General features: G+C 39.3%; 1 protein-coding gene across 1 annotated transcript in view; it reads right to left on the minus strand.

The window, feature by feature from the left end:
* Positions 1-21,248, minus strand: part of GPLD1 (glycosylphosphatidylinositol specific phospholipase D1) — a 58,195-nt gene extending 36,947 nt beyond the window's left edge. The window contains exons 1-7 of the mRNA XM_023512290.1: positions 20,977-21,248; positions 17,610-17,665; positions 7,868-7,946; positions 5,848-5,945; positions 5,325-5,435; positions 4,465-4,513; positions 3,209-3,263 (exon numbers count right to left, since the gene is read on the minus strand). Coding sequence (XP_023368058.1) covers positions 3,209-3,263; positions 4,465-4,513; positions 5,325-5,435; positions 5,848-5,945; positions 7,868-7,946; positions 17,610-17,665; positions 20,977-21,112 — 584 coding nt within the window. The 5' untranslated portion in view covers positions 21,113-21,248. The remainder of the gene's footprint in view (positions 1-3,208; positions 3,264-4,464; positions 4,514-5,324; positions 5,436-5,847; positions 5,946-7,867; positions 7,947-17,609; positions 17,666-20,976) is intronic.
* Between the last annotated feature and the right edge of the window lie 3,241 nt (positions 21,249-24,489).

Consider the following 24,489-nt stretch of genomic DNA (forward strand, 5'->3'; position numbering starts at 1 on the left):
GCCACCTTCCAAGACTTAGCCAGAATGAAGTGGAAATGTTGAACAGGCCTATATCAAGTTCTGAAATAGCATCAACTATACAAAATTTCCCTAAAAGGAAAAGCCCAGGACAAGATGGCTTCACATAAGAATTCTACCAAACCTTCAAAGAGGAAATAGTACCTATATTATTCAACCTTTTCCAAAATATAGAAAAAGATGGAATACTACCCAACACATTCTGTGAAGCTAACATCACCCTGATCCCCAAACCAGGAAAAGACCCACAAGAAAAGAAAATTATAGACCAATATCACTAATGAATATTGATGCAAAAATATTCAACAAGATCTTAACAAACAGAATCCAGCAACACATCAAACAAATTATACACCACGACTAAGTGGGTTTTATCCCAGGATCTCAAGGATGGTTCAACATATGTAAATCCATAAATATAATTAATCACATAAACAAATTAAAAAACAAAGACCATATGATTCTCCCAATTGATGCAGAATAAACTTTTGATAATATCCAGCATCCCTTCATGATCAGAACACTTAAGAAAATTGGGATAGAAGGGACATTTCTTAAGCTGATAGAGGTCATCTACAGCAAACCTACAACCAATATCATATTGAATGGAGTTAAATTGAAATTATTTCCACTCAGATCAGGAACCAGCCAAGGTTGCCCATTTTCTCCACTGCTCTTTAACTTTGTAATGGAAGTTTTAGCCATTGCAATTAGGAAAGAAAAGGCAATCAAAGGTATCCATATAGGGTCAGAAGAGATCAAACTTTCACTCTGTGCAGATGATATGATTGTATATCTGGAAAACACCAGGGATTCTACTGCAAAACTCTTAGAAGTAATCAAGGAATATAGCAGCATCTCAAGCTACAAAATCAACATTCATAAATCAGTAGCGTTCATATATACCAACAATAGTCAAGCTGATAAAACAGTCAAGGACTCTATTCCATTCACAGTAGTGCCAAAGAAGATGAAATATTTGGGAGTTTAACTAACAAAGCATGTGAAAGATCTCTATAAAGAGAACTACGAAACTCTAAGAAAAGAAATAGCTGAAAATGTTAACAAATGGAAAAACATACCATGCTCATGGCTGGAAAGAATCAACATTGTTAAAATGTCCATACTACCCAAAGCAATATACAATTTTAATGTAATCCCTATTAAAGCCCCACTGTCATACTTTAAAGAATTTTAAAAAATAATACTTCATTTTATATGGAATCAGAAAAAACCTTGAGGCTCGGCACTTGTGGCTCAAGTGGCTAAGGAGCCAGCCACATACACCTAAAGTGGCAGGTTCGAATCCAGCCCAGGCCTGCCAAACAACAATGATGGCTGCAATCAAAAAATAGCTGGGCATTGTGGTGGGCACCTATGGTCCCAGCTACTTGGGAGGCGGAGGCAGGAGACTCGCTTGAGCCCAGGAGTTGGAGGTTGCTGTGAGCTGTGATGCCATGGCACTCTACCCAGGGGGACAGCTTGAGGCTCTGTCTCAAAAAATAAAAAAATAAAAAATAAAAACCTCGAATAACCAAAACATTATTCAGAAATAAAAACAAAGCAGGAGGAATCACACTACCAGACCTCAGGCTATACTACAAATCGACAGTGATCAAAACAACATGGTACTGGCACAAAAACAGAGAGGTAGATGTATGGAAAAGAATAGAGAACCAAGAGATGAATCCAGCTACTTACCCTTACCTGATCTTTGACAAGCCAATTAAAAACATTGAGCGGGGAAAAGATTCCCTATTAACAAATGGTGCTGGGTGAACTGGCTGGCAACCTGTAGAAGATTGAAACTGGACCCACACCTTTCACCATTAACTAAGATAGATTCTCACTGGATTAAAGATTTAAACTTAAGACATGAAACTATAAAAACACTAGAAGAAAGTATAGGGAAAACACTTGAAGAAATCGGCCTGGGCAAAAAGTTTATGAGGAGGATCCCCCCAGGCAATCAAAGCAACATCAGAAATATACTACTGGGACCTGATCAAACTAAAAAGCTTCTGCACAGCCAAGAACACAGTAAGTAAAGCAAACAAACAGCCCTCAGAATGAGAGAAGATATTTGCAGGTTATGTCTCTGACAAAGGTTTAATAACCAGAATCCACAGAGAACTCAAATGTATTAGCAAGAAAAGAACAAGTGATCCCATCTCAGGGTGGGCAAGGGATTTGAAGAGAAACTTATCTGAAGAAGACAGACGCACAGCCTACAGACATATGAAAAATGCTCATTATCATTAATCATCAGAGAAATGCAAATCAAAACTACTTTGAGATATCATCTAATTCCAGTAAGATTAGCCCACATCACAAAATCCCAAAACCAGAGATGCTGGTATGGATGTTGAGAAAGGGGAACATTTCTACACTGCTGGTGGGAATACAAACTAATACGTCCCTTTAGGAAAGATGTTTGGAGAACGCTTAGAGAACTAAAAATAGACTTGCCATTTGATCCTATAATTCCTCTACTAGGTATATATTCAGAAGATCAAAAATCACGTTATAACAAAGATATTTGTAGCAGAATGTTTATTGCAGCCCAATTCATAACAACTAAATCATGGAAGAAGCCCAAGTGCCCACTGATCCACGAATGGTTCAATAAATTGTGGTATATGTATACCATGGAATATTATGCAGCCTTAAAGAAAGATGGAGACTACCTCCTTCAGTTTACAGGGATGGAGCTGGAACATATTCTTCTTAGCAAAGTATCTCAAGAATGGAAGAAAAAGTATCCAGTGTATTCAGCCCTACTATGAAACTAGTTTATAGCTTTCATACGAAAGCTATAGCCCACTTATAGCCCAAGAATATGGGACAGGGGAGAGAGAAGGGAGGGGAGGGGAGGGGAGGGGGGAGGATGGGTGGTGCGAGGGGATTGGTGGGATCACACCTATGGTCCATCTTACAAGGGTACATGTGAATCTTTCTAAATGCAGAATATAAATTGTCTTAACATAATAACTAAGAAAATGTCACGAAGGCTATGTTAACCAGTTTGATGAAAATATTTCAAATTGTATATAAAACCAGCACACCCTACCCCATGACTGCATTAATGTACATAGCTATGATTTAATTAAAAAAAAGAAAGAAAGAAAAAAAGAGTTAAGGTCCTAAATACTAGTTAGGTATCACATTTTCAAATGTACATTGCTCTTACCAGCGCCGTGCGAGGTAATTAAAGTTAAATTCAAACTGGCTCAACACATCTCCTCCTACAGAATGAGAAAAATTTACATGTGGTGGATTAGTGGCAATCATAACATGTTTCTTTCAACACAAATTCACACAAACCAGATTGTTAGTTCTTCACACTGTTACACATTCCTGTTAATAGTTTTTGGTATAGGCACGTCTTTCTTTAAAAAGCTGTATTTTTAAAATCTTTGCTAGCGAAGCATATCAATTAAGGGAGAATCACTGTGTGGGACACAGTGGCTCACGCTGGAATACTAGCACTCTGGGAGGCTGAGGTGGGAGGATCACTCGAGATCCCCATGTCGACTAAGAATAGAAAAAATTAGCCAGGCATGGTGGTGCATGCCTATCATCCTAGCTCCTCAGGAAACTGAGGCAAGACAATTGCTTGACCCCAGGAGGTTGAGGTTGCAGAGAGCTGTGATGAAACCACTGCACTCTCACTCCAGCAACAGAGCAAGATTCTGCCTCCAAAAGAGAAAAAAGAAAAGAAGAAGAAGGAAAAAAAAAGAAAATCATTCATATAAGCAAAGAATGTCTTTTTTTACTTTAAGGAAAGATAGACTATAAAAGTTATTTTAAACAAACACTATTCACCATCAAGTTCACATATTTAAAGATAATTTACCACAATTTAAAGCAAAAGTATTAAGAGATTAGAAGACACTAGGTAATGAATTTTTATCCTATATAAAAGTACAGGTTTTCTAAAATTATGACACACATCAATGATAAATTTTTTTAACAAAAAATATATATAGCCTTTTTAGAGATATAACTCTATGTTAAATGAGGCACGTCTGTACTGTAAAAAAACTGCAATATTAAAATAGAAAGATAGGGCTGGGCACAGTGGTTCACGCAAGCAATCCTAGCACTCTGGGAGGCCAAGGGAGGTGGATTGCTTGAGCTCACAAATTTGAGACCAACCTAAGAAAGAGCGAGACTCCATCTCTACTAAAAATAGAAAAACTGAGGCAAGAGGATCACTTGAGCCCAAGAGTTAGAGGTCGCTATGAGCTGTGATACCATGGTATTCTCCCCAGGGGGACAGCTTGAGACTGTCTAAAAAAAAAAAAAAGCATGCATATATCTTTTCATACATGTGTCTATGTACTGCAAAACATAAAAAACATACATATTTAAAGAATATAAATGATTTCATTATAAGTGAACTATAACACAGGAAAGTAGTTGGCAAATAAAAATAGACAGTACCAAAATCCCCAGCCGAATGAGCCTCAGAATAAGAGCCTTGAAAATCAATCTGAAAAAGAAAGAGAACCACCTGGTGTTTATCACAATTGTAGCCCAAACTCTTACCCAAAGTCAAGTGAGTACTGGGGAGATGACAGCCTATCCCGATGAATTGCTGAAGATGCATATAGGTGGATTCAATCCTCACACTAACATTTTATCAATAAAAAAATTATATTGGCATCTGAGTTGTACACATAATGTCTGGTGATAAAACTATTGCAAAGCTATTGTAGAAAATTATGCCTTATAGGATATGTATAAAAATTAGAGTCCAAGTTTAAACTACTAAAAGAATGAAATTAAGATCAATTAATGACCACAAGGGCCTTCCAGAAGCTAAGTCACCAGGTTAAAAAAAAAAAAAAAAATCACAATTTTCAGTAGACAACATGGCATTTTCATACAGAAAATTACAAAGAAAAAAAGAAAAGTGGAACCGTTAACTTTTAAATAGAACCACATGGCTGATGTCCTTATTAAGGTACACAGCTTGATTGAAACATAAAATTTCTCAAATATTTTTATGACTCAAACAGAACACCACATCTATCCCTGTTTTCAGTGCACATGCATCATTCTGCTCTTGTGGATGAATTACCCATAAGCTGTATTTAAATAAAAGGTGGCAAGAGAAATAAAAGGAACGAACTGGAAAAGCTAGAACTCTAACCAAACACTGCTTTGGGCAAGAAGTCTTGTCTGCACGTGCCATGTGAATAACCTAACATTTTCCTTTCCTTTAAAATGGTCTGTTTTTTGATCTTGGGTATGACAGTATCACTCCCATAAAGTCATTAACCATAAAGAGATGTACTCACAGCTCCCATCGTCCTAAGGAATCCTTGCTCAATACCCAAGCTATGCCAGCTGACATCTGCCACCATGTGAGAGGTAATTCCAAACAAGAAAGCCACCAATTTCTCTGTATCCTGCCAAATAAGCAAATTAGAGTCACACGTGTTTGGGTATTTTATAACAACAATAGTCCTCTTAAAAGTTTTAGTAAACATAACTTCATTTCCATTATTGAAGTGAGAGATAGGTATATTGTAGTTTCTCATTATCAAAAATCACATAAAGACTTTTGGAAACGTTCTGAAGAGACTTAGAAGACCTTTCACATTAATTACTATCAGCGCAAAAAGACCAAGTGACATACTCCAAAGTTTTCTTTAAATATAGCTTATTCAAGTATTAACCAACCATCCGCTCTGTCTCAAGTACTGTGCTTGACACTGAAGGTAGAATGGTGACCAGCTTTACAGAGTCTGTGGGAGAGAGTACAGAAGCAGGACTGGGCAGGTTTGGATCTGAATTTTTTAGGATCACAACTACACCTACCTTCTCCCAGGGAAGAGGATATTTCTCTCGGATGTAATGAATGCTTGCATTAAGGAACGGAGTCCAGTGAGTGCTTTCAGACACACTGTGGAATTTTCCTGATAAAACAAAAACAGGGCTCTGGATTCTTTCTTAAAAGATGGAGCGTCTCAATCAAATCTTCCACCACTGCCCACTGTGCTGCCATGTCCCTTCTCCTCTTTCCCTCCAAGCCCCTTAGTTTCTTCTACTGAAGTTCAAAGGAAGCCTCCAGGAGTCAGATGAAATTTTGGCACAGGCCTAGCACTGTCTGCCAGATGACAGAAGCCCGACCATAACAGGAAGGAGCCTAAGCTGGCTTACAGCCTCTCACACCACCTGGTTAGAACAGAGGCTAGAAGGATTTCCATTTCTGTTCTTAAAGCTAAGGAGACAAGTTTTTTGTTCATTACGGTTTTAAGAAATAGACTTTTTGTCCATCACTTTAAACTCCCTAAAAGTACAAAACACAAAAAGCAGATACTCCAAAGGCATTCAAGGATCTGAATCTGTAATAATTATTTTCAAATGCCCAGGCCCCTGTGACTATTTTACAAAAGGATCCTTTGAATGGGCCCAGTACACGCCCCATGTAGCTCCTTCTTCCCACAGGAGGGATAGAAAAGACAAGAACTGGCATCTATTCTAATCTCCAAGTGTCACAAATTCTTCATGGGGTTCCAAATGTTACGGGGGCAACTGAGAACAAAACTCCAGAGTTCATATCCTTCAGTTCAAATTTTTTATGCTGTTGCTAAAGCAAAAATTACGTAACTAGTTTTAAGTCATTGTTTTTCTGAAAATGATTTTAAAGAAGTTGGAACTAAGAAATTTGATTGGCTCCAACAGTTTTCTTAGACAGAAAGCTTTAAATAATTCCTGTTCTCCAGAATTCAGTTACAAATCCAGAATTAAGGATAGTAGTCATTCTTTTGATCAACCTCTGTTTAACCAAAGTGCCAGATAAACCAAAGCTCTCTGGACCCTCTGTAAGTCAGACAAACTAGAAACAAAAAAGAAGTCCCCCCGGGGCATGGTGGACTTGACAGCTAGCAAGCCAATGTCCAGAGGCCTGAGCTCATCTGTCTGTACCCTCATACTATGACTCACCGAGGGCCATCAGATCTGTTGCTAATGCTGTTTAAACCAGTTGTTCTTGTTGTTGTAATTATAAGTTAATTCAATATTAAGTGGCTCGGTGCCCATAGCTCAGGGGTTAGGACACTGGCCACATACACCAGGGCTGTCGGGTTTGAACCCAGCCCGGGCCTGCTAGACAACAACGACAACTGCAACAACAACAAAATAGCCAGGCATTGTTGTAGGCGCCTTTAGTCCCAGCTAGTTGGGAGGCTGAGGCAAGAGAACCGCTTTTGCCCAAGAGTTTGAGGTTGCTGTGAACTGTGACGCCACAACATTCTACTGAGGGCAATATAGCAAGATTCTGCCTCAAAAAAAAAAAAAAAATTCAATATTAAGTAAACTGATGAAATATGAGTATAAAAACAAATAGCTTTTTCTTTGGCAATTAAGTAGCTAAGTAAGCTAAGTACTTCCCAAAGATACAATAAAAGTGAATCACCAAAGAAGAAAAAAGAAACTATTATTGAATTACAAAACAAGGTAAAATTTGGGAAAAATCTAAGAAAAGTCCGTACTTGAATTGCTGGGCAAATGGGAACCAAAGACCCCATCTTGGCAAGGGAAAGCATCCCCAGAAAAAGAGGAAAATTAAAAAGTAAGCTGAGTGAGTGAGAACGAAGAAAAGTCAGCTAGGAGCCCAATCTGTGAATACCACCACCTTAGATGCAGGTAAGATCTGACAACATACTACGCACTCACGCCAACAACCATCCATGAAGAAGCTGGTGAACACGAAGTCGCTGACCGACGATAATGGAAAATACATTGTGCCATTATACGGATACACATTTTTAAATAGTACCTCTTCCTACTAATCAAGTAAAAGTGACATTTTTTGGCCTGCAAATCTTCATCTTACCTCCTTTACAGATGTCAGGGTAAAAAGAATCAGGAAACACGGTTCCAGCCTGATACGCATCCTGGTGTTCTAGTAACAGCTGAGAGGCAGGACAATAGAAAGATTAGAGGGCAACAGCCTGGGAAATGCAACCTCCTCCCTCAGTTTCCAGGGATGAGAAGCTAGAACTATGATGGATAAGGAAAAAGGGAACAGGATAAGGATAAAGGGAAAAAGAAGGCAGGCAGACAGGTAAAAGTAAATAAAGGGTAACAATCCAAACTCCCTACCCAACACAACTGGTGATTACGAAGGAACAAAAATCCCCGGTTGGGATTTTATTCCCTTTCATTTTCTCTGTTTACCTTGTGGAGCAGGATTTCTCTATTTTATTGATCCAGAGCTATTTTTTTGATAAGTTTTTTTTTTTTTTTTTTTTTTTGAGACAGAGCCTCAAGCTGTCACCCTGGGTAGAGTGCTGTGGCATCCCAGCTCACAGCAACCTCCAACTCCTGGACCCAAGCGAGTCTCCTGCCTCTGCCTCCCAAGTAGCTGGGACTACAGGCGCCCATCACAATGCCCAGCTATTTTTTGGTTGCAGCCATCATTGTTGTTTGGCGGGCCCGGGCTGGATTCGAACCAGTCAGCTCAAGTGTATGTGGCACCTTAGCTGCTTGAGCCACAGGTGCCAAGCCATTAAGATTTTCAATGATCCACAATAAAATGAAAAAAAAAATTCATGGAAAATGCATATTATGAAAAAGCTATGCAGGGCTTTTAAAATACTTTGCACCAAAATAAACTCATAGTAACTTGTTATAACATATTTGAATGGGATCTAATTTGAGGCCCTAAGAAGGATACAACATTAGTTTGAAAAAAGCCCGTACTTTTGAATTCAGCTAAAATCTAAGCAGGGACAAATACCAAATTTATGGGGAAGCATAGGATGGGGGATGGTGAAATCACTGACACAAAAAGGTAATGGGGCCTGGATGCAGTGGCTCATGCCTATAACCCTAGCACTGAGAGGCTGATGCAGGAAGATTCCTTCAGCTCAGGGGTTTGAGACCAGCCTGAGTCAGAGTGAGACCCCCATCTCTACCAAAATTAGAAAAATTGCCAAGTGGTATGGGGGCTGCCTGTAGTCCCAGCAGGAGGATCTCTTGAAACCAAGAGTTTGAGGTTGCTATGAGCTGGGCTGACAAGATAGCACTCCAGCCTGGGCAACAGACTGAGACTCCATCTCAAAAAAAAAAAAAAAAGAAAATGTTTATGGGAACTATGTCCATAGAAATCATCAATCTACAAATAGATAACTCACTTTAAGCAGAGACAAAAATGAAGCCTGTAGCAGTAGACCATCCACATTGATTTGCAAGGAAAAAATTCACCTTGTTCATGCCTTAATTGAAAAGGGCTGATAATCAACAGCAAAAACAGTAGTCAGCACCACAGACATCTCAACTGATTCAGCTGTACACAGTTCTGCCTGGAAAATCAAAAGTGAGCAAACTTCCCACTTGATGGTGCCAAAACGTGCACCCAGACCAGCTGCAGACAAGAGCAGAGCTTTCAATGGAACTTTAAGTGAGGTCAAAATCCTGAAGCAATTCTGCAAAAAGACAAAGCACAGTCAAACCAATGGCTTCCAGAGCCGGAAGTGGTCCAGCCAAATCACAAGCAGACCAGTCAAGAGCAAAGGTCATGACAAGAGTTTTTTTAGGATGCTAGAGGCATTCTGCTTGTTGACTTTCTGGAAGGCCAAAGAGTGGTAACATACTCTTATTATAAAAATGTTTTGATAAAGTCATGGACTTTTTGAAGTCTCCTTATGTGTGTGTGTATGTGTGTGACACACATACATATATGCATACATGTATTTGTAAGTATGTATACCTGTGCTTTAGTGTAAGATTATGTCCTTTATGCTTTGGGAGCATTAAAAAAAAAAATCCTTGTTCTTTAAGTCAGTGACAAGTGAAAAAAAAATTTTTAGATATTTAAAAATATAAAAATATTCTTTCCCTTTAAAATAACATGAAAGTAGATGGTAGGGGCTTTCTCCAAAAGGTTCTTTGGTCGACTGGCTCACTCCATTCCAGTGTGCCTACATGCATGCCAAAGGCTACAAGACAAAAACTATGTAGTTTTCGTAGACTGTCTGAAGCTCAGAGTCTGATGTGGCCCAGCCTCCACCACCTGCTGAGAGGCACCTGCTTTTTGGCTAACATGGAAGCATTCAGTGCTTCTGCAGCACAGGAAGCAGAGGCCCCGGCGATGCAGCTGTGACTTCCCACATATCCACAGGCAGAGTACAGGACATCCATTTTACTAGTGAGGAATGTGGCTGAGGGCAGAGGTCCCAGAAGAGTCAGGTGGTGGCCTTTTATTTTCTAAAACGTATATAAGACAGCTGAATCTACACCCAGCAAAATTCGGAATATAAGATGGCTCTGAAAGGTAGAGTATAGAGACTGGCTAGGGAACGTGGGACCCAGGGAATGACACTGTGGTGACTTCTCTGGGTTTTCCATTTGCCTCTCAGATTCCAAACTAGATAATGCAATGCTTTTCAACTTTTTCTGTCTCAGCACACTTGAAACTATACTTAAACTTGCACGGCACACTTAAATCCTATTGATCAAAATAAAAAAGTAAGAAAAAGAATATGCATACTGTGCTTTGAACTTCTCTCAAAAATAATTTAATTAATGATCTTTAAAAACTTTCATGGCACACCTAAGATCCTCTCATTGCACACCAGCATACCACAGCACAACAGTTGAAAATCACTGGGATAACAGACAAGCTACCAACTTGGCATCACCATGGGGCATAGACCAAAAAAAGCCTCAAACGCAGCCTTTTCTCTCCAGCCACAGAACCAGGAAAGGGGTAGCTTAGCAAGAAGAAAACTTAAGGATCATTCTCTACTCCAACCAAACACCACAGACGAAACAGTAACCAACTGTACATGACTCCACTGCTAGCCGAGGGCCAGTGAGGTCCCTGGACTTGACTGCCACCAGGTTATGATTAGGTACCCAACACTCCCACCAGGCCAGAGTCAGAGAAGGCCAAGGAGGGAGCCAGGTCTTTCATCTCTGCTGTCATGCCCCCAACTCTATGCTTTGGTGTCCAGGAGAACCTGAACATCTGATTCCAACTGGCAGTAACAAGGCACCTACCCCTTCCCACCAGGTCCTGTCAGCAGAGGCCTAGGGGAGAGTCAAGACTTTCACCTGCACCCAGCAATAAGATACCATCTCTACCCTCCAAAACCTCCTCTCCAGCCCCACCCCCCTGGCTGGGAAGGATTCAGAGGAGGTCAAATGGGAAATTCTGACTTGCCCTGACTTGGCAATGAGGAGATGGGGGTACCCCCACCCTGTCCACAACCAGAGTGGTGTTAGAAGCAGTCATCTAACACAAAGTTTAAATAAGATTCAGAGTCTCGTAACCTTATACCCAGGTTTCAGTGAAAAAAAAAATCACTCATTACTTCAAAAACCAGGAAGATCTCAAAAGTCATCAAAAAGATAGGTCAATAGGGGGCAGTGCCTGTGGCTCAAAAGGGTAGGGTACTGGCCCCATATGCCAGAGGTGGCGGGTTCAAACCCAGCCCGGGCCAAAAACAAAAATAAAAAAGATAGGTCAATAGATTCCACTGTGGGGGTGGCAGAAATATTACAATTTTCTGACACAGATTTTAAAGCAGCCATCATAAAAATTCTTCAGCAAACAAGCAGGAGCCCCTTGAAACAAAAAAATTAAAAAGTCTCACCAAACAAATAGAAGATATAAAAATGAACCAAATGGAAACTTCAGAAGTGAAAAGCACGTTAACTGAAATAAAAATTAGCAGTACCTTGATTGGGATGAATTGGCACTGCATGCCTTCCGATGAGATGCAGTAAGAATGCAACCCCACTCCAGCGTCCTGAGATTGCTGCCAACGTGTATAATCATGGATCATCAGACGAAGCAAATGAAGGTACATTCTACAAAGTTACTGGATTGTATTTTTGAAAACTACCGAGGTCATTAAAGATAAGGCAGGCCTGAGAAGCTGGTCTAGACTGGAGGAAATCAAAGAGAATTGGCAACCCGATGCAATACCTGGACTTAGTCCTGATGTTGGGTTGGCCTTAAACCTAAAAAGAACATTATTCAGGCACCTGGAGAAATGTGAATGAAGTCTAAGAATTGGTGATAGCGTTATTTCAATGTTGACTTCCTGGGTGTCATTATTATTGTGTTTATATAACGGTGTCCTTGTTTTTAGGAAATATACAATGATGGTACAAGGATAAAGAATATGACATCAGCAAGTAATGATCAAAAGGTTCAGACAAAAAACACTATGTATAAATAGAGTATGAAAAGGCAAATGTGACAAACTTTTAACAATCAGAAAAATTGAGTGAAGGCATGAAGAAATGTGTCTAATTGTTCCAACTCTTCTAACAGCATTAAATTATCTCAAGATAGCAAATTAAAACAGGGAACTCATTAAATAAATTACCATACATTCTGGATAAAAGAAAAATATGTCATTGTTAAAAATTATTCTAAAGATCTGTTTACTGATATGGAAAGATTACATCTGGCACATTAAATGGAAAAGGGCAAACTACAATTAGGGTGTAGAGTGTGATCGTTTCTTGGGGAAAAAAAAGTGCTGATAAATACAGAGAAAATGCCTGGAGTGAGATAAGGCAACACATCAATACTGGCTATCGCTGAGATTTTTTTCTTTTTTAAGGTCTCACTATGTTGCCCAGTCTTGAATTCCTGGGCTCCTCAAATGATCCTCCTGCCTCAGACTCCAGAGTACTTGCAACTACAGGTATGTTCCACCACACCCAAGTATTTTTATTTTTTCTAGAGGCTGAGTCTCACTATGTTACCCAGGCTGGCATTAACTCCCAGCCTCATGGGATCTTCCCTCTTTAGCCTCCCAAATTGTTGGGATTACAGGCATGAGCTGCCACACTTTTGGCCTAAAATTAAGTTAATAATACAAGTTCAGATACATCTACCAGGAAATCACTCTGCACATACTCAGGATTGATTGTTCACATGATGAATTATGCAGATTCCTGCTTCTCCTGTGCTTTTTGTTGTTTTTTTTCCTACAGGGCCTGTTAAATTGGCAAGTGAGGAAGCTGAATATTATGACTTAAAATAGTTTGTGGATACAATAAATTTCTATTACCTTACCATCCTCCTTTCCATGATGGATCAAGATTTATTGGTAATAATCTGATCCAATTCTGATATCATGAAAAAATGCTAACCATTCTTATCAAATGTTGGTATAAAAGAATCCTGTTGGGCACAAAGTATTATCTTATTTTATTTTATTTTTTTTTAGAGACAAAGTCTCACTTTATCGTCCTCAGTAGAGTACTGTGGCATCGCACAGCTGACAGCAACCTCCAGCTCTTGGGCTTAGGCAATTCTCTTGCCTCAGCTTCCCAAGTAGCTGGGACTATATGTGCTCACCACAAAGCCTGGCTATTTTTTTGTTCCAGTTTGGCTGGGGCCGGGTTTGAACCTGCCACTCTCGGTATATAGGGCTGGTGCCCTACTCACTGAGCCACGGGCGCCACCCAGGCACAAAGTATTATTTAGCCACAGAATTAGATATAGTACAAAAGGTCAGAACATGTTCATTTGAGGACCGGAAAAGGTGAGTCAGATAGTCCCAGAGTGTGGAACCTTCAGCTTTAAGATCACATGTGACCTTCTAGGTCTTTAAGTGTAGCCTTTTGACTGAATCCAAATTTTACAGAACTAATCTTTTTATTTTTATCAATACATTTTTTTGTTCATGTTTTATGTTTTTATTTTTAAAATGAATGTATTTAAAAAGAATAAAAATAAATAAAATAAAATAAATTTCAAGGAAATAATCCTCCCAGACCTCCCAGATGCCTGGTATACTCATAATTCAGTCCTAACTTCCTCCACCTGACTGCAGCCACTACTGCACAAGGCTGCTTGGTGAGGGTTGATGCAGGTCCAGTACGCCAGTCTGTTACCAGCTTTTCACAACAGTACACGGTGTTTCTGTTTGAAGTGAACTTTGTGAATAGTTGCACAGCTTGACAGTATTTTTAAATTCTGACCACTTAACAGCCCATCATGTCAAAGAAGACAAAGAGAATGGTGTAGGAAAAAGACAAAATTGTTAATGAGGATTGGGAATTGCAATATTTTCTGCTAAAGACAAGATGATTTGCTTCTTTGTGATAAATGAACAAATAAATACTTCACGCAAAAAGATATATTATTCAGCCTTAAAAGAAGAAGGAAATCCTATTACTTGTGACAAGATGGCTGAACCTGGGAGACAAACATATGTTATGTGAAGTGAAATAAGCCAGATTACAAAAAAAAAAAAAATTGAGTGATTTCACTTAGATATGGAATCTTAAAAAAACAAACTCATAAAAGTAGAAAATAGAATAGCAATTTCCAGGAGCTGAGAGTGTGGTGAAGGTGGTGGTGGAGGGAGAAGATGTTGGCCAAAGGGTAAAAGCTTTCAATTATAACATAAATAAGTTTTGCATATATAAGTTGCAGCATGGCAAGTATAACTAGTAATACTGTATTGTATACGCCTAGTTTGCTAAGAGTAGATCTTAAGCATTTTCAACACACAATAGCAATCATTGCAATAGCAACATTAAATTCAGGGCTCATCAGCATTATATAATACACTCACAAGGACCACAAATATTTTAAATTAGAGGGAGAGGTATGAAAGGTTATATTACAGAAATTAAAAGATGAAAAGAAAAAGCAAAGAATTCTTTCAAGCAACAACAAGACCTGGAAATAACACCATGGAAGCAACTTATAAAGTTGTTTACATGCTCAGGAAAAAGAGAAGCCATTCAGTGATGTGGAAATTGTGAAAGAAGGCATTGTCAAAGTAGTAGGACGCTTAGACTCTGATAACATTTCAAAGTACAAACCACTGCCTTTCAAGAAGAACCACAACTCATTGCTAGCATGAATTAGCCTTCAATCTAATAGAACAACGTCATGCAATACTTGCAAAGGAAAATATATATCGTTCAATCGCTTTGAATGAATCAAATGATACTACTAACTTGGCCCAGGTTTTATGTTTCATTTGGGTCATAATAGAAGGTTTTCTTTGCTATGAGGGGTAACTTGTTTTGGGCACTCTTGCAACCAGAACTTGGGGGATATATATCTTCAGCAACTTTGTAAAATTGGACTGGATTTGGTAAATTTATTGAGTGTATGTACATCTTCCATGGCAGGAAGATTTAAAAAAAAAAAAAAAGCACAGATAAAAAAAACTTTAAAAATCCAGATGTTCTCATTTCTTTTCACTGTATCTTACATCACCAAAATCTCTGTGCTAAAGCTATTATTTTAAGTGACACTTTGCAACGAGTTATAAGTATTGTTAACTGTATTCCTGCAAATGCAACACGGCATAGTCAGTTCTGTAACATGATGAAGTTGAATGGTAAGATATTTGGTGTGGATTTGCTGTATCATTCTAAAGTGCATTGGCTATTGCAGGTGTTAGCTGAAATTTTATCTCAGTGAAAACAGATAGTTAAATTTTATAAGGAACAGAATCAACAATGTGAATTATTGAAAAGATTTCTATAGCAATGCAGCATTTCTGCATGATACGTCAAAATGGCTTGAATATTTTTTTGCAAGGTGAAGTGATGTGATATGGGGTAAAAAGAAGCCAAGCATTTTTGGAAAAAAGCTTTTAACATTGTCCAGACTGGAGGGCATCAGCCTAGCTTACACCATCAGCCTAGCTCACACCAACCTCAAACTCCCGGGTTAAAGAGATCCTCCTGCCTCAGCCTCCCAAGTAGCTGAGACTACCAGTATCTGCCACAACACCTGGCTGATTTTTTCTATTTTTAGTAAAAATGGGGGTCTCTCTCTTGTTCAGGCTGGTCTCGAACTCCTGAACTCAAGGGATTCTCCTGACTAGGCCTCCCAGAGTGCTAGGATTACAAGCATGAGCCACCCCATCTGGCCAAAAAGAGCTTTTTTCAGAACTTTCCTTTTCAAAAGGGAAATTTGGGGTGAACATTTTCCCCAGTTAGCAAAGGTCACCAAAGATATGTGAATCATCTGAAAACTATGCAGCTGTCACAAAACTATTAATCAGAGACTATAGTGAAAGGTTCACTGACTTTGAGACCCATGACATTACACTCAAATTAGCATTTCAGCCTCACCCAGATAGTATCACCAAGGCACCTAAAGAATTACAGATGGAACTGATTGAGCTCTTAGTAGATAACATCTTATTATTTGATGCTAAGAAAGATCCAGTTGAGATATGGGAAAATGCAGTAGGAGACCTATCTGTGCCTTCGGCAACATGCCTGACAAATGCTTTCTTGCTTTTTAACCACTTATTGCTGTGAAGCTACATTCTCCTAACTCAAATCAAGATGCACTTAAAGTCACAAATCACTGATACCCATCTCGAGGTAGAGACCAAAACTGTGGACCTTCAGGCTGCAACCAAATATTCCAATGCTTTCCAACAAAAAGCAGACACCACAAAGTCATTAAAAGATTGGTTAGCTTTAAATTAATAGGTAGTTTTATTTTTTTGAAATTAAGTACATAATAGTCAGATTTTGGTAAAGTACTGTATAATTATATCTAATTGAAGTCTCTTGAATGTGGCCTAACTTGATTACAACTGAATTAATGTGGCCTTCCAACATGAAAAGCTTCCCTGCCCCTGAGATCCTAGTCATACCAGGTTATAATACAATATAATAGGAGAAGTTGGAAGGAACACCTCAATGGATACGTCATAATAAATAATTCTTTCTATCTTAATGATACAATTAGTGTACAACACACAGTAACAAGAAGTAGAAAATAGAGCATTTCCCTTAAGAATGACTTCTCTTTATAAAAACAAAAAGATGCACCATTTAAAAAAATTCGTTCAGGCAGTGTCTGTGCTCAGTGGGTAGGGTACCAGCCCCATATATCGAGAATGGTAGGTTCTAACCCAGCCTCAGCCAAACTGCAACAAAAAATAGCCGGGTGCTGTGGCAGGAGCCTATAGTCCCAGCTACTCGGGAGGCTGAGGCAAGAGAATCACCTAAGCCCAGGAACTGGAGGTTGCTGTGAGCTGTGACACCATGGCACTCTACCAAGGGCAATAAAGTGAGACTCTGTCACACACACACACAAAAAAAATAATTCTTTCTCAAATATTTTTTAGATTATGATTCATATCATTAAAATCTTTAAATCTGGGCAGCTCCTGTGGTTCATTGAGTAGGGCACTGGCCCCATATACCAACGGTGGCGGGTTCAAACCCAGCCCCAGCCAAACTGCAACAAAAAAATAGCCTGGTATTGTGGCAGGCGCCTGTAGTCCCAGCTACTTAGGAGGCTGAGGCAAGAGAACCACCTAAAGCCCAAGAGCTGGAGGTTGCTGTGAGCTGTGATGCCATGACACTCTACCGAGGGCAACAAAATGAGACTCTGTCTCTAAAAAAAAAAAAATGTATAAAATGTTCAAGTAACACTTGGAAGAGATGTATGCCTTTTAACCATAATATTTTTTTAAATCATAATATTAATGTTTCATAAAGAAATAAAAATGACTCTTAAAAATTACTGCTTAAACATCTGGTATGGACTTTTATTATTTGGTATCTACAGAACAAAGTTAATGCACAAGGAATAAAAGAAAAATCAAGCTTTATACCTCTTTGTAGTTAACACGCCCATTTTGAAGATGGAGAAACTCCAAGGCTCTGTGTCCTGAGAGAAAGGAATATATAAATCAATCAAGTTCAACCAAAACTGAAAACAAAACTTATTAGAGATATTTCTGGGGGAAAACCTATAGTTTTGTGGTTATAACTGTCAAGGAAGCAGGAAGTGAAAATTACATTTGTATTCACTTATAATTTTTAATAGGCACAATTAGATTGGTACATTGTTTATACTGTTATAACATCAATCAAATTTACATGGTAATTTAAAGTTTCTGCTTAACTAGAAACTTTAACTTAGAACTTTCTTGCTCAACGACCCTGGGCAAGTTATTTAACTTTTCTAGGCCTCAGTTCCCTATGAAAAGTTGAGTAAAAAGGCGGTGCCTGTGGCTCAGTGAATAGGGCGCCTGCCCCATATACTGAGGGTGATAGGTTCGAACCCAGCCCCAGCCAAACTGCAATAACAACAACAAGTAAATAAATAAAGTCTTTAAAAAAAAATTGAGTAAAAAAAAAAAAAAAAAACCCAACTTCTAGGTTGTTGAGAGAATCACAGGAAATAAACACTAAGTGACAAGCACAATGGCTGACACATGTAAGGGGGGTAAGAAAAAGAACTGTCATCATCACAGTTTGCCTCAGAACTAAGGTAGACAAGCCTAAGTAGAAAATATGATGTAAGGCCTAACCCCTGGGCTGAATCAGCAATTCCCCAGATGTAACGTTAGACCACTTTGAAAGGACAAAATCATCTCAGAAGGTTACCTAGTCCTAGATGGCCCCACACCCACCCACATATAGACACCCCCCCCAATAGCCTGCATCTCCAGAGACGTGACAGGAAGACCAACATTCTGTATAGAGACACTCAAAGGTGATATTTTATTTCTGTTGTGAAACACATCCAGTTTTTAAATTCATACAAAACAATGAAGCCACTACTACAATATAAGTTTTGACATCCTAAGAGACAAGTCATAGTCCACACAAATAGCCTATATGTAGAATTCCAGGGGTTTACACTGAATGAGGCCAATTCTTTTTTTTTTTTTGAGACATAGTCTCACTATGTCACTGTCTTCATAGTGCCATGGTGTCACAGCTTATAGCAACCTCAAACTCTTGAGCTTAAGTGATTCTCTTGCCTCAGCCTGGGACTACATGCACCTGCCACAACACCTGGCTATTTTTTTTGGTTGTTGTTGTAGTTGTCATTGTTGTTTGGCAGGCCTGGGCCAGGTTCAAAATCGCTAGCCCCAGTGTATGTGGCCGGAGCCTTAATCACTGAGCTACAGGCTGGAATGAGGACAATTCTTATGACCTAATTCACATAATGCCAACCTTCCATTCAGACCCCTTATAAGAAATGAGTAAGTGAATGAAAATATTCATAAAATCATCTAAGTTATTAGTAAATAAATGATGAAGTTTTAGTCTTTTAAACAGAAATTTCTCAGAATCTGTGCTATTTTAGGAGTTGCCTTCAATTATGTTTTTATATATTTTATATATATATTTATGTATTTTACATACTTATTTATATATCATATATATCTTTAAATATCCATTAGGATCTTTGGCACTTAATGAAAAAAGGCAAGCGATTATTTAATTTCATTAAAATTTCACATGTCATCTGTCTTACAGATTTTTTAGACTCCAAAGATTAAAACATTGAATATTTCCATTTATATTTGTCCCTCTTCAGTTCACTCTGGCAATTTTGACCTCACGGAACTTCAGAGTTTGAAGACACTTTAGAATTCATGAAGAAGTTCAACTCTCTCATTTCACAGCAGAGGAACAGAGAGGCAAATTACTCAGACACACATCTAACAGCAGAGCTGGTACACACATGTTAGAATCTAAGTCTGATTCTCTTTTCCGTTATTGTTTCCTAAATTCCTTTTAGCAGTAAATATTGTTTGTTTGTTTTTTTTAAGTGACAGGGTGTTGCTCAGTCTCCCAGGCTGGAGTGCAGTGGTGTCATCATTGCTCACTGCAGCCTACAATGCCTGGGCTCAAGTGATCCTCCTGCTTTAGCCTCCTAAGTAGTTGGGCCTACATATGGCTAAGCAATAACTGTTTAATGGGAAGAAAGCTAGACTAGCTATCAGGACATGTAATTCTAGACTAGGCCACTAACAAGGTAGCTGTAAAACTCTCTAGTATCAGTTTCCTTATCTGTGAAACAGGTAGAGATTTTTAGTATCAGTATCAATACTAGAGAGTCTTAGTATCAGTTTCCTTATCTGTAAAATACAAGAACTGGACTCAGTGATCTCTAGTGTCCTTTAAGATTGAAAAATTCTGGGATCGTAGGTTCTCGATCACTACAGCTCAATATCTAGGTCTATTTCGCACTGATAAAGCTCCATATTTTATCTATAGTCTTGTTATTCTGTGTAATGTCTGCAGATGGTATAACCATACAATACTGTTATTGTTTTCATCTAACATAAAGAAAACCCAGAACACCTGATATATCGGAAAATATTCTAAAAATTGCTGCGGAATGTAATTATAGGTAAAAAATACTACAAATACTCTTCATATAAGAACTAAACCTTTTAGCTAAGAGAGTAAAGCATTCTCACCACACATGCAAAAATAAAGAAGGTAACTATGTGAGGGGATAATTAGTGAGCTTGACTGTGATGATCATTCCATGATGTGCACATATATCAAAACATCAGATTGTGCACCTTAAATTTATACAATTTGTTTGTCAATTATACCTCAATAAAGCTGAAAAAAAAATTAAAACAATTCATTATGCTACCACCTAGCTGTATCAGATAACTGTGCCTTTGCCCCTGAGGTCAGTGGCGCTGGCTTGCTGTAGCTCTCTCCTCCTCAGCTCCTGCTATCTTCCTGGGCACCTCTAATGCCAATGATCATCCAGATTCCTTTGCTTCTTTGACATTCCAGAAGCCAAGCACCTCTAAAGCCAATATGACTCAGGGGATCCACTCCCCTAGCCAAACATGGCTCTTTACACATACTTGTAAAAGACCGTCTTTGGAAATGTAAAACAACAAAAATAAATTCCTCCCTACTACCATATTCCACATCTTTCTCCTTTCCCATTCTATTAGTTCTTCTGCTTCATTGCAACGTATTCATCCCCATCCAGAGAAATACCAAGCGATCCTGTGACCAAAAGGGCAGCAGGAGTCTCGCTTACTTGCCCCTCCGCTGAACCCAGCCTGGACCATGCAGTCACGGCCTTCTCCTCCCCACTGTCAGGCTGCTCAGCACGGCGCAGGGAATTGCATCAATACACGGGACAGATCTTCAATCTCTTCCTTGATGTCTCCTGACAGATTTACTGTACTACACACAAGTACTCACCTATTTCAACATGTGTTGAAATGCCACACGATGAAGCTCGGGGGCAGAGAGAACCCAGCACGATCAGCAGGCCAGGCCACAGCCTGAAAGCATACATGCTCTTGTTCCTCACGGGCTGCTCAGGGGACGTGGGCATGCTCAGAGCCGTGGCAGCACTGTGACTCTGAAATCCAGGCGCAGACCCACTGCTTCTCTCTAAGCAGGTCACTGACCTGGGAAACCAAGCCTCATTTCAAAATAATATCGTTTTCCAATGAAGTCAACTGTTCAACTACTGTTTAGCTTCACCAGAACAGCAAACAAACTCTGTCCTCCTGGAGTGGAGAGCGGGTGACAAACTGAAATCTAAAAGCCTCTAGGTGGAAGCATTGCATCCTCTGACGGAGGTTTTCTCTGGATTTCATTTTAACATGAAATTTGTATGGAGATACAAGCAAGGTTGTCTCCACGCATTTTTTGCTTTCTAAAAACAGGACTCACCTGTGCATACTAATAGTCAATATAGTTGACTGCCTCAGCTTACAAAGGTGGATCCCTCCCGCAGCCCTTCCACACATTTCTCAGGCTGCCCTGCTTCCTCCGCCTCTGAAGCCACAAGTGCTGGGAAAGCTTTTATGGTGATCAGCTGGAACTGATTTCTCTTTCACTATTTGGCAACAGATACTGACACTTGTATGGGATTACACAAGAGCAACCACTCCTGGTCTCTCTACCTCTGGCTGTTCTAACAGAGCTTATCCAGAACCTGATGCAAGGTCAGATTCCAGCAGCCCAAGCAAAGATGCAGATTTCAGCTTGGGAGGTAGGAGGGAAGGGGGAAGATTTAGGGCCAATAAGAAAGGGTTTGGAAGATACTGGGCTCAGAATACACCTGTCAGGAAGTAGCAAATCAATTGTACTTAACCCACGGGAAAAACAGCTCTTCATGAAAATGTTGGTAATCTTAAAGCACAAATTATGCATATTGTACATTAAAAGCAAGAGATGAGCTCCTGAAAGAGTAGACGGAAATGGCATTCTTTCTCAGGTCAGCCAAATGGAAGGATAAATAGAAAATGGGATGATCGGAGACACTTAGTTGTCTGCCAACAGTTTCCTCTGTGACCTTAATTCAGCCACCAGCAAACCCCCAAGGAAAGGAATCCTACCCTCTCTCCCAACCCCGCGAGCTTTAGGTCCAGCTGCTTCTGACTACTTTTAGGCCACAGGCCATATGATGGTATGTTTTGTTTGACAAACAGGGTATTTTATAAAGTCAGACCAATTTTTTTTTAATGACAAAATTCACATAAAACTCTAGATTTCTGGTTCTCTTAAATATGAACAAGTAAAATAATTGGCTGCAGGAACTGATGTCCCATGTGATATGACAATCCTCTGGAACTGAGGAGCCAGCTGCCCCTCTTTCCTAGAGCGTGCCCTCTTCCATGTCCCCCTGTCCCCACCTCCATGTCCCCCTGTCCCCACCTCCACGTCACCCTGTCCCCACTCTCACAGGTGCAGGTTTCCATACCTCGTCAGGCCACCAGGGGCCTCTGAGTTCTCTTTCCTCTCACTCTGGGCTTTCTAACTGTGGGGGTGTGTGTGGTTATTATAAGTTGGGGCTTTGGTAAACTCAGAACATTCCAGGAGTAGTCAATCAAGGGAAATGGTAAAAGAGTTGCAAAGAGTCACTAGGGGAAAATCATAAAGCTGCCTAGAAACAATAGCTAACCTTTTTTGATAAAGCAAACCTATCCAAAAAGCACCAGAGAAAGGAATGGGCTCAGTTACTAAGTAATACTAATCCCAAATTTCTCGTTAGGCATCTTTCCTATTAGGTTCAGAATGACGTAAGTACATGAATGCAATAAAATCGAAGGGAATCATTTCCTTAGGCAGTGTCATAGTTATGTGGCCTTTATGTGACAATATTGCTTAAATTTTTATGAAGTTTATATTACTTTTGTAACCATAAAAACATCAAAGAGAATAAAAGAAAGTTACAATATAACTCACAATATTAAGAAAATTATCCGACAAACAGTAAGTATATGGAAATCTTTTTCTTCCTATCCCACGCCCCCTTTCCTAATACAGGTGGCTTTCTTATTAATTAGACAGCATCATTCTGTCATTTAGCAGTCTGTGGAAATACAGATACAAGCTGAAAAGCAGACATGCAGTTACAGTAAGGAATGGGTAGGTGGAATTGGGGCTGCATTGTGGTCCCTGTTCAGCTATCATCTCTGTCTGGGTGACTTTGCACAAGTTATTATGATAACACGAATTTTTGACTTATCTATGGTTTCACAAAAATTGCTTAAAATTTTTTTTTTCAAAGATAATCACAGGCCAAAATGTTCCTTTGAAAGACTGAGGATGTACCATCACAATAAAAACAAAACAAGAAGTATCAAAGGGAAATGTCAGAGGTATCAACTGTCAAACTTAGTACTTGAGGAAACTGGACATCCATAATTAATAACTCAATATTAAGTAACTATCTTCCTTACTGAATTTTTCAAAAACCAAGGGAAAAAATTGTACACAATGGTACTCAGCATTGTATCTATTTTTTAGCATCATATAACAATTTAGATTTCTATATAAAACAAAATTGGACGAGGCTTTTGAATTGAAGGTGGGTTTCCTTGTACAGATAAACGAGATGCAGATTTTAATGACCAGAAAATTTTGAAATATAGTGGATAATTCCAACTCATTTCTACATACGTCTAATAAGTTGCTGTCATCACAAGGGAGCAAATGGGGGAGAGGATGGATAAAGGTGGGAATTGGTGGGTGGAGGTACCCGGGACAAAATCAAGCTAAGGAGAAAGGAAGGAAAAATCCCCATCAGTTGGTGGTCCTGCAGGCCATGGTGAGCACATCCAGCTGTGCTGGGGGGAGGAGGGGATCAGGGAAGTCTAGAAGTAAGACAGGAGCTGGAGGAATTGTTCCCACTCTAAATGGGGCTTGCAAGGTCTGCAAAACAGTGAGGGGAAAAGGAAGAGCCATATTGTGAATTTCTTAGGTCCTAGGAACTTTTGCCTTTGCTAAGCCCTCCCTTTCATAAAAGTAAACACATAAATTAACTAAAATCACATTTTACATCTGAATTGGTATAAAATTAATATAGTATTAATATTTCCTTTCTTCTGATTTTAGAAATGAAACATTTTTGTGCCTCCTAAAAGTATTATGGGCTCCAGGCATTGTGCCTAATGGATAAGTCAGTTGGGAAAGGAAGTGGGCACCTTTTGAAATAGAACCTTAAAAAGATAAGTAGCACAGGTGCTTTGGCTCAGCCTGTAATCCTAGCACTTTGGGAGGCCAACGCAGAATCACTTGAGGCCAAGAGTTCCAGACCAGCCTGGGCAATAGCAAGACCACCTCTCTCCAAAATATAATTTAAAAAATAATTTTAAAATTGGCATGCCTTGAGTCCCCACTACCTGGGAGATTGAGGCAGGAGGATTGTTTGAGACCAAGAGGTTGTGGTGAGCTATGATTGGGCCACTGCACTCCAGG

This window comes from Otolemur garnettii, unplaced genomic scaffold, assembly GCF_000181295.1.
Source record: "Otolemur garnettii isolate 467f Iridium unplaced genomic scaffold, OtoGar3 scaffold00026, whole genome shotgun sequence".
Taxonomy (NCBI): Eukaryota; Metazoa; Chordata; class Mammalia; order Primates; family Galagidae; genus Otolemur; species Otolemur garnettii.